The sequence below is a fragment of the Entelurus aequoreus genome, linkage group LG07, assembly GCF_033978785.1.
Source record: "Entelurus aequoreus isolate RoL-2023_Sb linkage group LG07, RoL_Eaeq_v1.1, whole genome shotgun sequence".
In the NCBI taxonomy this organism is placed as follows: Eukaryota; Metazoa; Chordata; class Actinopteri; order Syngnathiformes; family Syngnathidae; genus Entelurus; species Entelurus aequoreus.
Genome location: NC_084737.1, coordinates 40,278,587 through 40,296,123, shown reverse-complemented (window position 1 = coordinate 40,296,123; position 17,537 = coordinate 40,278,587). Strand labels below are relative to the sequence as shown.

At 36.8% G+C, this 17,537-nt stretch overlaps 1 protein-coding gene across 2 annotated transcripts in view; it reads left to right on the top strand.

The window, feature by feature from the left end:
• The window catches only part of LOC133653858 (prickle-like protein 2), an 81,606-nt gene that overhangs the window by 50,861 nt on the left and 13,208 nt on the right, over window positions 1–17,537 (top strand). For both annotated transcript variants that reach the window (XM_062053619.1, XM_062053618.1), the window contains exon 2: window positions 2,740–2,924. In XM_062053619.1, coding sequence (XP_061909603.1) covers window positions 2,793–2,924 — 132 coding nt within the window. In that variant the 5' untranslated portion in view covers window positions 2,740–2,792. The remainder of the gene's footprint in view (window positions 1–2,739; window positions 2,925–17,537) is intronic.

Sequence of the window (17,537 nt, the reverse complement as noted above, 5' to 3'; positions counted from 1 at the left end):
GATGCTATCACGTTAGCTACGTAGCTAAAGTGCTTCACCGATGTATTGTCGTGGAGATAAAAGTCACTGTGAATGTCCATTTCGCGTTCTCGACTCTCATTTTCAAGAGGATTTTGTATCCCAGGTGGTTTAAAATACAAATCTGTGATCCACAATAGAAAAAGGAGAGAGTGTGGAATCCAATGAGAACTTGTACCTAAGTTATGGTCAGAGCGAAAAAAGATACGTCCTGCACTGCACTCTAGTCCTTCACTCTAACGTTCCTCATCCACGAATCTTTCATCCTCGCTCAAATTAATGGAGTAATCGTCGCTTTCTCGGTCTGAATCGCTCTCGCTGCATTGAAAACAATGGGGAAATGTGAGGAGCTTTTCAACCTGCCACGTCACGCTACTTCCGGTACAGGCAAGGCTTTTTTTTTTATCAGCGACCAAAAGTTGTGAAATGTATCGTCGTTGTTCTATACTAAATCCTTTCAGCAAAAATATGGCAATATCGCGAAATGATCAAGTATGACACAGAATGCATCTGCTATCCCCGTTTAAATAAAAAAAAATTAATTTCAGTAAGCCTTTAAACACTGGTTGATGATAGTCCATTTAGAAATTCATAGTAAATGTTTGACTCTGCCTCTTTAAAGTATTGCAATCAAGAATTGTTGGGAACCGGAACGATGCCCAACCCGAGTTGCCTTGCAGATATTTTAAACTGCAGCTGTTAATTATGCGTCCACTTTGTTTGCCTGAGCCTTAATGACCGATTGTAATTAATTATGGTTTATAGCTTACATTTTATCTTCCACTACAGTGGAAAACAGCTGTAATTAAAATAAAATGTGTTTTTCCTCAATGCATCTGAAACAAGGTCTAACCATTGACAATTAGGGTGAAAAGTCAGGTACAGGATTGGAAAGTAAATGTGATAAAACATTAATACAGGGTTATGTTCCTCAGCAGCCTAGTGAGCTGATGTTTTCTCATTTTGCCAATGGTAGTCACGTTTAAACTGATGTTAAGCTGCAACAAAGCTATGGGCTTGCCAGTGGGCCCACTGTCAATGCACTAAAGAAGTACAGCCTTGGGCTCAAAGAAATCCGCAGCATCCATGTTAGCGGGATGAACAGTCATCGGCTGTGCTTGGACTTGAAAATATTTGCTGTTCTGAAACTGTTTGAGAATGTAATTTCTTAATGTATTCTGCCTTCTTTACTGATGTCTGTGATATACAGTCACTCCCAAGGTTATTCAACTAAATTGTTCTACGGGCCACATTTCCTAAAAGCTAAGGACTGTGTGACCGGACTACTCCTTTCACTTTTATTCTTTGTTTGTGTTTGTGTTTTATGTTATATAAAACACAATGAAGTGTCCACTGCAGTGGACGGGGGTCTTTAGGAGGTTAAAATGTCAAAGCAAGGGTCTGCCATACCTAAAAGGTTTAGATTAGAACACAAACACTGGTCCAAGTTTTGATATACAACAGGAGCATTTTGTTGCTTTTTAAGGACCTAATGCAAAAAAAGCTACTCAAAGATCATCTATGTGAAAGCACTCTAGTGTTTTTAGGAGTTTTCTGCAAAAATGTTAGTCTTTCCCGAGTTTTGAATTCGAAGGCCGGTCTGGTGTCATTGCCAGACCAGATTTTGCGAGCGGGCCGCCAGTTGAATAGTATTGGTATATACTGTATATATTAGGGGGGCAACTGTTATGAGCTTGTGTGGCGTGGAACCTAGGATGCAGAAAGCCAGAGAGCAGGTCAGCAGGCTTTAATATCAGGTAGGATATTAAAAGATGATGATGGCGATAAAGCACACCATGAAAAATACAAAAACTAAACTAGCGGTCAGGAAAGAAACAGCTGGGCATAGCACGCAGGGATTAGAGCCTTGAATGAGGGACGCATGAACCAGGAAGCCTTCACAACCCACATTTTGTTTAGCGCTAGGTATTTCTCCAGTTTTTCGGTTTTCTTTCACCTGATGTTACTATCACTGTGTATTACTACATCTATCACCACAGCTGTCTTCTGACGTTTATATTCACCACCACTATGTGAGCGTGTTTGTCAGTCTGGATTTGTTCCACAGGATCTTGGCTGTGTTGTTCCAACCACCTTTGATGGTATCTGTTTGTTAGTTTCTACATAGCTCAGTGGTTAGCACCACTGATTCTCACTAGTGAAGACCTGGGTTCAAATCCTGGTCAGGGTTATAAGTCGCATCCAGATGGGTCCAAGACCCTAGATGTGGATACTGCAGGTGAGTGAAAAAGTGAGTGATAGCTTGGCTTGGGTATTTAATTTATATTTCGGTGAACAAAAACACATGTTAATTGGTAACAAAAAAGTGAACTTCTCTCTTATAATGGTCAATGGCTAAATAGTTGATGTACTTTTCTAATTTAACAACATAAAATGCATTGCCAGCTCTTTTGTCTCAAATTTTTGTCAGCCAACTGCTGCATTCATGCCAGGAATCTCAATCTGTCAGTTCATTATAAGAAGCTCCTTGTTGTTCTCTAGATTTTATTTTCTGGGCAGTTGTAGAACTGGCATTATTTAACTTGGCAGGCTCCACAAACATTTTGGTGGACTTAATGTTTGCCACGAAATCTGTGCGGTCCACATGTTGCCTTATGAATGAAGAGGATAAACATCAAACTGTTGGCATCTCATTTTCTTTTTCGCGTTTATTTTTTCTGATGTATTTGTTGTCATCAGGTTCTTTCTTTTCCGCAACAGGTCTCCCTGTGTCCTCTAAAGCAGCGCATGCAGCAGAGCATGTTGTGACAGCCATGTCTCTGGAGATGGAGAAGACCATCACCAAGCTGATGTATGACTTCCAGAGGAACTCTACATCTGATGATGACTCTGGATGTGCTCTGGAGGAATATGCCTGGGTTCCCCCCGGCCTGAGTCCAGAGCAGGTACACAATAGAGATGGATTAATCAATATCAAAATATCAATATCAAAGTTCCTGATACAGTAATTCCTCACGTATTGCGTCTAATTGGTTCCGGGCTTGACTATGGTATTTTAATTTTCGCAAAGTAGGATTCTCATTCTTAAATCAAATATTTCAATAGCTAGACCATAAAAAATATGTCTACGACTTTGATTGATTGATTTAAACTTTTATTAGTAGATTGCACAGTACAGTACATATTCCGTACAATTGACCACTAAATGGTAACACCCAAATCAGTTTTTCAACTTGTTTAAGTTTACACGTTAATCCATTCATGGTAGACCTTCTAAATACGAGTTATTTAAATTATTAGATCCCCCTAAACATGAAATAACATCCATATAGTCAAATTTTCGCTAGTTTTACCCAACATAGTAGCCTTAAAAGCATTGTTGAATTTGTTGCTCTGGCCGTCATCAAAGCTTCCAGCACGGCTACTTCGTGGAAATACCTTGTCACATCCTGTGTAATTCCTCTCAGTTAGAACTGAGCGTTGATGTTGTGGTTGTTCTACCAAAAGGTGGTCAACCTGATCACACCTGCAAAGATGGCGCCGACATTAGCCGTGTCGTTACCATTGAGTGGTTATTGTCATTTGACATTGTTCATGTCAGAGGCTGACTAATTTGGAGGTGTTTATGATGAGGCAGGATTTGAATCAACATTTTTCCCTCCACTGAACATGAAAAACAGGCACATAAACATGGCTCCATCGGCATTCGGTGATGACACTAGGCCAGGGGTCGGCAACCCAAAATGTTGAAAGAGCCACATTGGACCAAAAATACAAAAACAAATCTGTCTGGAGCCGCAACAAATTAGAAGCCATAATACAAACAGATAGTGTGTCATGAGATATACATTGAATTAAGATGACTTAAAGGAAACTAAATGAGCTCAAATATAGCTACAAATGAGGCATAATGATGCAATATGTACATACAGCTAGGCTAAATAGCATGTTAGCATCGATTAGCTTGCAGTCATGCAGTGACCAAATATGTCTGATTAGCACTCCACACAAGTCAATAACATCAACAAAACTCACCTTTGTGTATTCACGCACAACGTTAAAAGTTTGGCGGACAAAATGAGACAGAAAAAGAAGTGGCATAAAACACGTCCTAGAAAGTCGGAGAAAGTTATACATTGTAAACAAACTAAGGTGAGTTCAAGGACCGCCAAAATTAGTAGGACAAAACGGCGCTCGCCAAATACTCGAATCAGTTAAGCATGTTTAATACAAACAGTGTGCTTTATAACAATTAGGGAGGTTTGTGTCATGTTTGTCCTCCTACAGTAACCATATTAAAACAAAAAATATATATTTTTTCCCCTCATCTTTTTCCATTTTTCATACATTTTTGAAAAAGCTTCAGAGAGCCACTAGGGCGGCGCTAAAGAGCCGCATGCGGCTCTAGAGCCGCGGGTTGCCGACCCCTGCACTAGGCGGTCCTCTGAGACAGGAAACTGTAGTTACGCTTGGTGATTATTGTGATTACCACAAAATAAATAAGACAAAAATACTAGTGGCCAAAAAATACTCAAAAGTACTGTTAATTTAGATTTATGATTCAAGTAAAAGTAAAGTAGTCATCAAAATAACTACTTCAGAAAAAATAAGTTAAAAAAATTATATTCACAACTACTCAATTACTGAGTAACTTCTGATTAATTTAGATTAGAAGCTAGGACCGGTGACAACACACAGCAAACAAGCTCGACGACACACAACAAAAACAACACGTCTAGCAGCATTTTTGCACACTTTCAGCAATTTTGACGACGCTGATTTTGGAACATGGACTGAAGCGCAACACCAATTGCAAAGTTTGCAAGGAAACTAGACGGTTGCTAGGCTAACAGCTGATTGGTAGCGTTACCTAGCAGCAGCATGCTGCCGAAGAAGGTAATGAAAGCTGAAGAGGGAGGCGAATTTAAAAACACAGTGGAGTTTTTGGCCGACAAGATTTCTGTGGTTAAACAGCAGCAGAAAGGCCTTCTGGGGCTGTTGGAAGAGGTGAAGTGTCTTAGGATCCAGAACGCCGAGAAGGACCGGCGTCTGGTGGAGCTGGAGAAACACTCCAGGATCAACGATGTAATTGTGACTGGGCTCTGCATTAAACCCCGTTCAAAACACCCGGGCGGTGACCAATGACAACGAGGGGGAGCCCGGTGAGCAGGATGACAGATCGGCAGAGCAAAAGGTGGCTGCCTTCCTCCACTCAAATGGGATTGAAGTGGATTCAACCAACACAGAGGCTTGCTATCCTCTGCCTCGTAAGAGTGACAAAAATACATCAGCCGTTATCATGAGATTTACAAACAGAAAATACAAGTCATCCCTGTTGAATCAGGAAAGAAAGCTTAAAGGAACAAATGTATTAACGAGCACCTCACAAAACGAAACATTCTGAAAAAACAAGGGAAAATCAAAGCACATGGACAGGCAATTGTAAAGAACTGATCGAGCTGAACGGAACGCCAGAGCAAGCAAAAACTGTCGTCATCAGGAACATGGAGGAGCTGGACAGGGACCAGTGAGCATCATGAACCGGATGGTAAGCAAAGAAACATGGACCAATGCTGAAAAAGGAATGGATTTTGAGCTGGATAGATATGAGCTCAATCACATCAAAAGAAAGAACAAAAGCAGAGGATTTTTGGTTGTATATGGGGACAAGGTCTTGAACTATAGGAAATTAACTAATACACATTTTCATGGACACAAATATCAATACAACTGATAAATTATATGGTGTAGAAAAAATAGTGATTACAATTCATTCATTCCTGTCATTAATGAATGTAAATATTATACTGAAGATCATTTCAATTTTGCAAAAGGCCTAATGATGAACAAAACATTATCAATCATTAATTTCAACAATCACAGTCTAAACTGCAATTTCGAAAAAAACAACACAGTAATTAAGTCATTTTAGTAAAAGCTCCAAATTTGATTGCAGTAACAAAAACTTGGTAGAAAGAAACAAATATAAATGAAGTTCAAATTGATGGCTACAAATTGTACAATGTAAACAGAATCGACAAAAAGGGGGTGGGGGTAGCCCTTCATGTAAGCACAAACTTATAGTGTAAATTAGTGTAGCCGAGGGTCCTGGGTTAAAATATTCTGTGTACCTATCTAATAAAATAATTAACGGGAGACATTAGAGCAGGTCCGGTCGCCACCATTTCTTTAATGTTATCTTCACACACCTTCTTCAACAACCCACATTCATAGACATCTTACGTCACAGCCCTACGGCAACTGTGGAGGGACAAAACTCCTCCTCCTTACATAATACTCTGCGGTAACTTGGGACACCCTCAACTGTTTGTTACACTAGCTAGTAATATGACAATTGTTGTGAATGATAGTATGGAAATGGTCACAGTAGAAATAATTAACGACACAAGTAAAAATATTATTGTCTCGTGTGTACAGAAAGCCTGGGTCATGCGAAGAACAGTTTATGGACAAATTAATGGAGTTAATGCCAAACAAATCAGTGTTTCTATGTGGTGATTTTAACATCAATATTGAAGGAGGACTGAGAACATCAGATGAGTTTTTGAACAACATGTACAGAATTGTTTTCCATGATACCGTATTTTTCGGACTATAGGGCGCACTTAAAATGCTTTAATTTTCTCAAAACTTGACGGGGCGCTGTATAACACGGTGCGCCTAATGTACGGAATAATTCTGGTTGTGCTTACTGACCTCGAAGCCATTCTATTCGGTACATGGTGTAATGATAAGTGTGACCAGTAGATGGCAGTCACACATAATAGATTTGTGTAGACTGCAAGATGACGCCATTAAACAACACCAAAACTTTAAATGTTCCATTGAGAATATAGAACATTACACATGGCCTTCAAAAATCTGTTAAAATGTTTTAGTACAACTTTGGTAAGCTATGAAGCCGCACCGCTTGATGGATTGTCGAAGCATAATGGCTACCATAGTCAGACGTACTGTGCTTCAACATACAGGTGTTATTATGGTGTGTGTATAAGGACCACAAAATGGCACCTATCAGCAGACATATTATCTGGCATTTTGTTTCGCAACATTGTGCAAAACCAACTTTTCTTACCTTCTGGTACCTGCTGATGTGTAGTTGGGACCTGCATAAGTCCTGAAAATGTGTGCGTGCCCACCATTGTAGTTCGTGCCCACACCATAGTCGACAAGCTTCTTTTTTTTCTCTATCTTCTTGTTGTGGGGCATTCATTCTCCGCTGTTGCCATTTCTAATACAAAGTAGCGTAAAGTTCTTACATATATATGTCAGTAAACTCGCCATGGAAGCGCTGAAAACTACCAGTGAAGGGAGTTTACATTATTCACCCATGGAACTTTAGTTATTAAAGAAATCCTGTCAGATGTTTTTTCACGGGACACATTTCCGGCGTTGTTGTTGCACTAATGAACCACGGATTAGGAGATGCTGCTCTGTTATTGATTTAAGTAAAGTCTGAATGTCATTAAAACGGTTAGCTCCATCTTTTGACGCTTCTCCCACTCCCGTCCTTGCACGCTACACCGCTACAACATGGCTGACGGGGAGAAGACGCTGTTGAAGAGGAGCCACAAAAATAAGACCGCTCACAAAATGGCGTATCCTGAGATGGTCAGAAAGTGACTTGAAGATGATCCGTAAAACATAATCTGTGCAACATTTTGACCAAAGAACCACCTTTACAAGTTATGTAGACCATAATAATATAATATGACAAAAACAGACTATCGTTAAATCTCAGTAAAACTAAAATAATGCTATTTGGTAACAGTAGAAGAGAAAGTCAAACACAAATACAAATAAACGGAATAGAAATTGAAAGAGTAAATTAAACCAAATTTCTAGGTATAATGATTGATGATAAATTGAACTGGAAATCTCACGTAAAAAATATGTAACATAAAGTAGCAAGAAACATGTCAATAATGAATAAAGCAAAACATGTTCTAGACCAAAAATTACTTCATATTCTCTACTGCTCACTAGTGTTACCATATCTGAGCTACTGTGTAGTAATATGGGGAAATAATTACAAAAGTACACTTCATTCATTAACGGTGTTACAAAAAAGATCACTTAGAATAATACATAATGTCGGATATAGAGAACATACAAACCCTTTATTTATTGAATCGAAAATACTGAAACTCCACGACTTAGTGAATTTGCAAACAGCTAAAATTATGCACAAAGCAAACTACAATCTGCTACCCAAGAAAATACAACAATTCTTCTCAAAAAAAGAGGAGAAATATAATCTTAGAGAGAAATGTAATTTAAAACATTTGTATGCACGTACAACACTTAAGACCTTCAGTATATCAGTATGTGGAATTAAATTATGGAATGGATTAAGCAAAGCAATCAAACAATGTACTAACATGATCCACTTCAAGAAACTCTTCAAACTTAAAGTGTTTACAAAGTACAAAGAAGAAGAATACTGAATTTATTTAATTCATCCATTCTTTCACTCTCAAAATAATCTTACTTATCTCATCATATGAAATGTAACTTACTTCACAAATTATTATTTATTTATTTATTTTTATTGTGATTACTTATGGAGTATATTGTGGATAAATTGAGAACAGGAAGTGAATAAAAGTTTTATGTAAAAGAAAATGGGTAGGATTAAATAAGCTCTGCTTCTTCCTACTCCTTTTCGAACATGTTGAAAAGAGAAACTGGAAATTGTGATGTATCATGTTGTATGCTCGCATGTTCAAAATAAACTCAAACTCAAACTCAAACTCATAAGGAAGGGCTTTAAATTTAGAAAAAAAAATCATAATATGACCCCTTTGATGCGTCTTTTGTATGAGAATGGACCTGAATAGACCCGCTCTTCTGCAGTGCGCTTTATAATCCGGTGCACCGTATGGTCCAAAAATACTGTAACAAAATCATGTACGTCAATGGTATTACTTTGGTTTCCAAACTGTTTAAGTGTATTTTATTTGCAGACCCTAGTTCATTCATGACAAAATATTACAGATGTGTTAGAGGTGGTTTAAAATAAATTTATCAAAATTAAAAGATGGTTTGATGTGAATAGATTATCCTTAAATACTGGCAAAAATAAATTTATGATTGTTTGCAGTAGTAGGAAACGTGTGGATGGCTCATTATGTCAAAGGAGTTGAGATTCAAAGAACACAAGAGATCAAGTTTTTGGGTGAAAATTTGTCAGGGAAATCACATACAGTATACATTATATAAAGGTTAAAGTATCTAAAACTATTGCTGTTTTACACAAAGTGACGGAAGTGCTAAATCAAAAGGCATTGTATATTTTGTATAACTCATTGATTGTTCCATATCTAACATACTGTATTGAAGTGTGGGGTAGTGCCTGTTAAACATATTTAAATCTGATCTTCTTTGTGCAGAAAAAAGCCGTAAGAATTGTTGAAATGCGTACAGGGAACCCACAAACCCAATATTCAAATATTTAAATGCATTAACATTTCATGAACTGGCAAGGTATAATATTCTAAAAATCATGTACAAAGCACATGCAACAATTCTACCAAACCTCATTCAAAACAGATGTGTAAAAAGAGAAAGTAATTATAATCTGAAAGGAACTGATATCTTTCATGAATCTAGATTTAGAACAGTCGTAATGGAAAGAAGTATTCCAATCAGAAGTGTTAGTTTATGGAACAAACTTGATAGTGGAATAAAACTATTTAAACCTCCCTTTCTATTAAAAGAAAAAAATAAAATCATGATGATGAAAAGATATGACTGTGTAAAATTATTTCCTCATTATTGGTTTAATTGTCGTAAAACTAAAATATTGCTTTATAGTCGTCAACATTGAAAGTCAATTGTTGTATTTGTGAAAATAGGGGGCAGATATTATAATTTTTTAACTTTTTGAACTCTGCTCCTTTTCATTCATGATTTACTTTAATGTTATGTTGTTTGTTTTGTTTTTATTCTCATTACTTTGTTAGATTTTTTATGAATTAAATAAATAAATGAACTGAACTGAACTGAACTGAGCTACAGTATTTTTGATGGCACTTACACTACAACCAAAGTTGGTGTGTTTGTGTGAACACGCATGCTTGTGCCAGACAGAAAGACACTTAGATTAAATCCTCATGAGTACTAGAATGAATTCATTATTTTGCATATACAAAAGGCGTACATTTTACGTCACTCATGTCAATACAACAGGGCTAATGTTAGCATATGCACAACTAAAACATAAAACACATCTACAACTAACCGCAACATGTTTTCTGTAGTTGAAAATGGAATTCTTGTAGAATGAAATGTAAATATTTCTACTAACACAAATGACAGGGCATTAGACACATTTTTTTTTGTCGTTTGTGAGGTAAACATTGCCATCACCATGTCATTTTTTACAGTGTGTACTTTGAGTGAGGTCATATGACAGCCAAGCGCCAATTGATTGGTAAAATGGAGTCATACATCATATATATATACCTGTATATATTTGGTAACACTTTAGTATGGGGAACCTATTCACCATTATTGCTTATTAACATGCAAATTAGTAATATATTGGCTCTTAATTAGTCATAATTAAGTACTTATTAATGCCTTATTCTGCATGGCCTTGTTATACAACCAGTAAGCCTTAACTAAGAGTATTCCCTCAATAACTTCAGAATTATTGCTTAATAGTAACCCTAACCCTAACCCTAACCCCAAACCTAACCCTAACCCTAACCCTAACCCTAACCCTTATATGTTCCCCGAGTGGCCGAATAACTCTAAATTAAGTCTTTGTTACTTAGAATATGTTCCCCATACTAAGGTGTTACTATCTATATATATATATGTCATTCGATTGGAATGACTATGAGAAACCTTGGAGAGGACCGCATATGTGGGTAACCCTCCCCCTGTAGGGGAGACCGAAAGCAATGGATGTCGAGTGGGTCTGACATAATATTGTCAAAGTCCAGTCCACAGTGGATCCAACACATCAGCGAAAGTCCAGTCCATAGTGGGGCCAGCAAGAAACCGTCCCGGTACTTTCTATTTTTATTTTTATACTTTGTAGCACTTTGAGATTTTAACAAATGTAAAGTGCCTTACAAATGTAATTCATTATTATTATTATTTATTTATTTATTTATATATATATATATATATATATATATATATATATATATATATATATATATATATATATATATATATATATATATATATATATATATATATATATATATATATATATATATGTATATATATACATATATATATATATATATATATATATATATATATATATATATATATATATATATATGTATATATATATATATATATATATATATATATATATATATATATATATATATATATATATATATATATATATGTATATATATATATATATATATATATATATATATATATATATATATATATATATATATATGTATATATATATATATATATATATATATATATATATATATATATATATATATATATATATATATATATATATATATATATATATTAGGGCTGTGAATCTTTGGGTGTCCCACAATTGGATTCAATATTGATTCTTGGAGTCACGATTCGATTCAAAATCGATTTTTTTTTTCAATTCAACACGATTCTCGATTCAAAAACAATTTTTTTCCCGATTCAAAAGGATTCTCTATTCATTCAATACATAGGATTTCAGCAGGATCTACCCCAGTCTGCTGACATGCAAGCAGAGTAGTAGATTTTTGTAAAAAGCTTTTATAATTGTAAAGGACAATGTTTTATCAACTGATTGCAATAATGTAAATTTATTTTAAATATTAAATGAACCAAAAATATGACTTATTTTATCTTTGTGGAAAATATTGGACACAGTGTGTTGTCAAGCTTATGAGATGCGATGCAAGTGTAAGCCACTGTGACACGATTGTTCTTTTTTTTTTTTTTATAAATGTCTAATGATAATGTCAATGAGGGATTTTTAATCACTGCTATGTTGAAATTGTAACTAATATTGATACTGTTGTTGATAATATTCATTTTTGTTTCACTACTTTTGGTTTGTTCTGTGTCGTGTTTGTGTCTCCTTTCAATTGCTCTGTTTGTTGAGTGTTGCTGGGTCGGGTTTGGTTTTGGAATTGGATTGCATTGTTATGGTATTGCTGCGTATTGTTTTGTTGGATTGATTAATTTAAAAAAAATATTATTTTTTTTCAAATAAATAAATACATTTTTTTTAAAAATCGATTTTTTAAAATCGAAAATCGATTCTGAATCGCACAACGTGAGAATCGCGATTCGAATTCAAATCGTTTTTTTCTCACACCCCTAATATATATATATGTATATATATATATATATATATATATATATATATATATATATATATATATATATATATATATATATATATATATATATATATGTGTTTATATATGCATGTATGTAGTGATCGGAATGAACACAATGTAAGGGAGTAAAAGTTGCTTTTCTTCTTTACGAAAATACCCAAAAGTAAAAAGTCTGTTAAAACAGCTCTGACAAGTACAATTTTTCGTAAAAATTACTTAAGTAAATGTAGCATGTTACTACCCACCTCTGACTGCAATAAATAAAAGACATAAATATGACTTAACGTAGTTCATGACATAATGTAGGCCAAAAATATGTAAAACGTGTTCTGAAAAAAAACAAGTAAAAAATGTGATTGAGTCAAGCCGCAAATTTGAAGCGCAATGTGGCAATTGGTATAAATATTCATACAAAAATAATAGTAAGTAATAATACATAAATACATTTAAATAATAGTACTAATATGTGTATTATACTAATATAATAATACTATCAGTATCTAATTTCAGTTTTGCTGTGTTTACAATACATTATTAACATTGCTACAGAGCAAACCTGGGCAAATTAAGGCCCGGGGGCCACATGCGGCCCGTTAAGCTTTTCAATCTGGCCCGCCAGACATTCCCAAATATTTTTTTTAGATCTTTAAGATTGAAATTGTAGCCGCCAGTATGATGTGCAGTGATGTTTTCAAATTACCGTAAGTCTTGAATTATACAAAGTATTTCAATGGTTGGAATCTGCCCTTTTGCATACTAGTTACTATGGTAATCTAAGTCACGGCAGCTCAGACGAGGCACCAAGCAGTGTGGGTTTTTTTTGCGTTTCCACAGAGTGTTTCCAGAGCGGCCAGCCTGAAATGCGGGTGTCAGGTACAGATGCGGAAGGAGATTTTTACAACAATGTTCTAAAACTTAGTGATAAATCAGATACATCAGATTGTATGGGTTTTTTTTATTTTTTTCGCGTTCATATTTTGCTGTGTTTGTTGCATTTTTGTTGCGTTTCACGTGATTGTAAAATGTCAATCGAGAGGGGGTGTGACGTTCATATGTTGTCAATATTCAGTGTTTTATCGTTCATAGTTAATATTGTAAAACTCACATTCTTTATTTTAATGAACATTCTGGGTGTCTCATTCAGTAAAAAAAAATGTAAATTCCATTCCGATTTTTAAGGGGGTCTGTCATAACGTTTTTAGCATTCAATCAGACATTATTGTGAGGTTTTGTATTAGTGTTCCTAAAAATCAGATATACCGGCCCCAGACATATTTTTTTCTCTAAATTTGGCCCCCCGAGTCAAAATAATTGCCCAGGCCTGCTACAGAGTGTTGATAATATCGTATTGACAAGCACTAGTTTTCCTTCCACCTCATTGTGCCAACTGACAATGTTAGTGATTACTGAACTATGCTTTCATGTGTGCCCTGTACTTAAGTTTGCTCAAGAATAATTTTATTTTGTATATATGCATGTCTGACTATTAAAGCAGGGAATTAGAAGGATAATTTTAAGCTAAAAAATAGAAGAAGTTGATAAATGATGGTCTATCAATCTGCTTGATTTCTTTTGTTTTTGCACCGCAAAGACAAGTTGTACACAGGGCTGTTCATTTTCTCATTATGCATCTTCAAGTCACAGGTATTCAGTTCAAATTTGACACTCCTGTACCACTCCTACGTACTCCATTAGCTAATGCATTTTTGTGCAGGAGCCAGACTGAAGCGAATTGAACAGAATCGCTGAGGGAAATGTAATTATTTGGGTGATTTGTGGCATTTTCTCAATAACATTATGGTTCATTAACTGATCTCCTTCATGGTGCTTTAAAAGTCTTTGGGCTGCAGTTGGTGGGGGGGTGGGCTGGGGTGGATCGGGGTCAGACATGACAAACAAATCACTGCAACTAAGCTGTCAAGCTATTCACGGAGGCATAATTGTAAAGAAATTTTTTTAAGCTGACACTTTTTTCGAAACCGAGTTCACATTCAGGCAGAGTGACAAGAATAGCCGAATGTTAAAAAGCAGGCTGATGGACTGATTACAGTATTTGAACAGAGGATGTGATGCAGTGAACAAATACCGCCCAGATTGCTCTTCCAGAAATGCAATTTCCCCGAGAAGCAAGTAAACAATACGTACAGAAATATGACAGAGATGTGTCACTTTTAATGACGCTTAGCAAGATTGTAATTGTGTCTTTTAATGTACTTTCTCAAAATTAAACCCCAAGGAATAAAAGTAATCTAAATCAATGACACATCTAATTGAAAATGTGTGCTAATAGGTTCATGTGTTCAGGTAGGACAATTCCCAGTCTGGCCTTATTTGCAGTTTAAACTCCTTTTAATTGTATGCAAGACCAAGCTCACTTTATCAGCTGCAAATTTAAAAAAAAATGGAGTAGTCGAGTTTTCATTCATTAGTAGCAAATAGGAGAGTGACGATACACTCATCTCACGAGACGATACACGATATTAGTTTCACAAGATTGAGATGAGTTTTCAACCTTAATTTTAAGCAGAGGCACCATTTAGAGTTGGGACAATCATGACTACCCCAGGCTAAAGTGGGGCCCGAAGCAGAATTTTACTTTGAGGCCCCCTCCCTACCATTATAAAATGTATCTACTCCTTTTTAATTATGTCAAATAACTTCAAATTTCAAACCTGAATTTAATTTGATGCATGTTTTGTACAAAAATGTATTCTTTGGAAAAAATATTTAATAATAATAATAATGGATTAGATTTATATAGCGCTTTTCTAGACACTCAAAGCCCTTCACAGAGAAGTGAGGACCCATCATTCATTCACCCCACATTCACACCTGGTGGTGGTAAGCTACATTTGTAGCCACAGTTGCCCTGGAGTAGACTGACAGAAGCGTGGCTGCCAGTTTGCGCCTACGGCCCCTTCGACCACCATTTTTTGTTCAATAATTTATGTTTTTAGTGCAAAATAACTAATTTAACATAATGAAAACATAAGGATGCACACCCTGACCACCAGGTCACCATTCAATCTTTTATGCAAAATTACCAGCACAACAATAAGAATCAGAATCAGAAATACTTGAATAATCCCAGAGGGGAAATTAAGATTTTCAGCCCTTTTAAGATCAGACAAACATTACAGGGAGACAGAACAGGATCGCTGACGGGTCTGCCAAATTCCGGCACCCCTTACAAAAAAGGTGAGAAACAGGTAAACGCTGAGGAAGGGGGAGGTGAGAAAAAAAAAATCAGTCTAAGCCTGAGCCCCTGGAGAGGGGGTCCAGACTGAGGCCAAGGGGGAAAAAACGCATCGCCATAGCACACATAAACATGTGTGTTAGAGGGAAACATCAAAGAACACAAAGGACATTAAAGACATTAAAAGAGCAGAGCTGATGCCACCAACCACTTCTACACACAGCCACAAAAGTAAAACAACAACAAAAAAACAAAACAAAAAAACATATACACTGTGGTGGCCTCTGTGGTGTTCCACGCCATCATCTGCTGGGGTGGGGGGAGCATGGCCAGAGACAGGAGCAGACCCAACAAAGCAACCGAGAGAGCAGACTCCACCCTCGGCCGCCCACCAACTCTCGGCCAGTGTCCAGTCCGCATGGTAGAGCAAGGATGCGTCTAAGGAGACTGAGGTGTCCGATACCTGCTCATTCAACCAAGACACTGTGAAGCTTGTCCGTCCCGGCACTCAGCGCCAGCTCCACAGCCCTGTCTCTTCTTCCGCAACTCCTCCAGTCTCTCCAAACGAACTCTGGTGTGGCAGAGACCCAGCAGCTGGTCTCCATGGCCAAAAGGCTCCCGGTAGGCAGATCCAGAAGTTCACAAAAAAGCACCGCAGAAGTCACGAAAGTGCCACCCCTTGTCACACAGTCCCAAAGGACGGGGAGACAATATGGCAGCTTGAAGAAATGTGTCATTATATTCTTAGCAATGACGGAGCAAAAAAGGTTAGGAAGACATTTGTGGTAAAATTTCCTATTAGTGCCATGTCATTTATAAATTTACACTTTACATGAGCTATTTTACATACACTTCTTTATGCAAAACAGATCAGATTTTGCCTAAAGGTTCCTATTCAGTCATGTGAATTTTGAACAGAACTGAACAAAGTGGCGTTACATCAAACCATGTCCAACTATCGACGTCTTTCTACATGACAAAACAGATGCTGGAAGCTTGGAAAAGCATGCAGGTTGTGTAGCAAAAATGTGTTTTAAGAACTCCAAAAAAATATATAATACAAATAGTATTAAGATAATTTTATGTAACTTTTATTTAACTTTGTATCACTGTCTGTCGCGAGACTTCAAGCTTGCGCATCAACCATTAATTCTGGGTTGGTGTTGCACATTGCCAGCTGTTGTGCCTGACAAATACAGCAAATACTAGACGTTTGTGAACAAGAGGTGAGCATATGTGGGATTTTGCAAAAGAGGTAAGGTGCACAGTACAGTCCTGAGAACGAATGTTCTGAATGTGTTGTTTAAATATTGTACTATATATATATGTGTGTACAGAAGCATTCTGACTGTGGGTGGAAAGTAAAAATTGCACACAGAGAGCTGCTAAACTATAAAATAAAATCAGTGCCTATGAGATTTCACCGTGGTTATGGCTTTAGGGAAAAAACTGTTCTTGAGTCTGTTTGTCTTAGACCTGATGACCCTGTAGCGCCTTCCTGAGCCATCACAGTGTGGTTCCCCGGCGCCACAGTCCAGGATAAGAATAGACTGCAACGCATCGTACGTGCTGCGGAGAAGGTGATTTGCAGCAAGCTCCCATCCCTCCAGGACTTGTTCTCCTCCAGGACCAGGAGGCGTGTGGGTCGGATCACAGCTGACTCTTCTCACCCTGGACACACACTATTCTCCCCTCTCCCCTCAGGCAGGAGACTACGCTCCATCCAGACCCACACCTCCCGCCACCTGAACAGTTTTTTCCCCTCGGCCATCAGGCAAATGAACAAGAACTCCTAACAGCAGCTCCTTGAATTCCTTGAATCCCTTCTAAGTCTATCTGATAGCTCAGTCACAGCTCTTTTTATACCAAATATGTGTTATATGTGTTTTATGTCGCACGTTTGCACCAAGAAAAATTCCTAGTTTGTGAACCCGTTCTCAAACAATGGCAATAAAACTATTCTGATTCTGATTCTGAGGACAGCAGGTCAAACAGGTCAA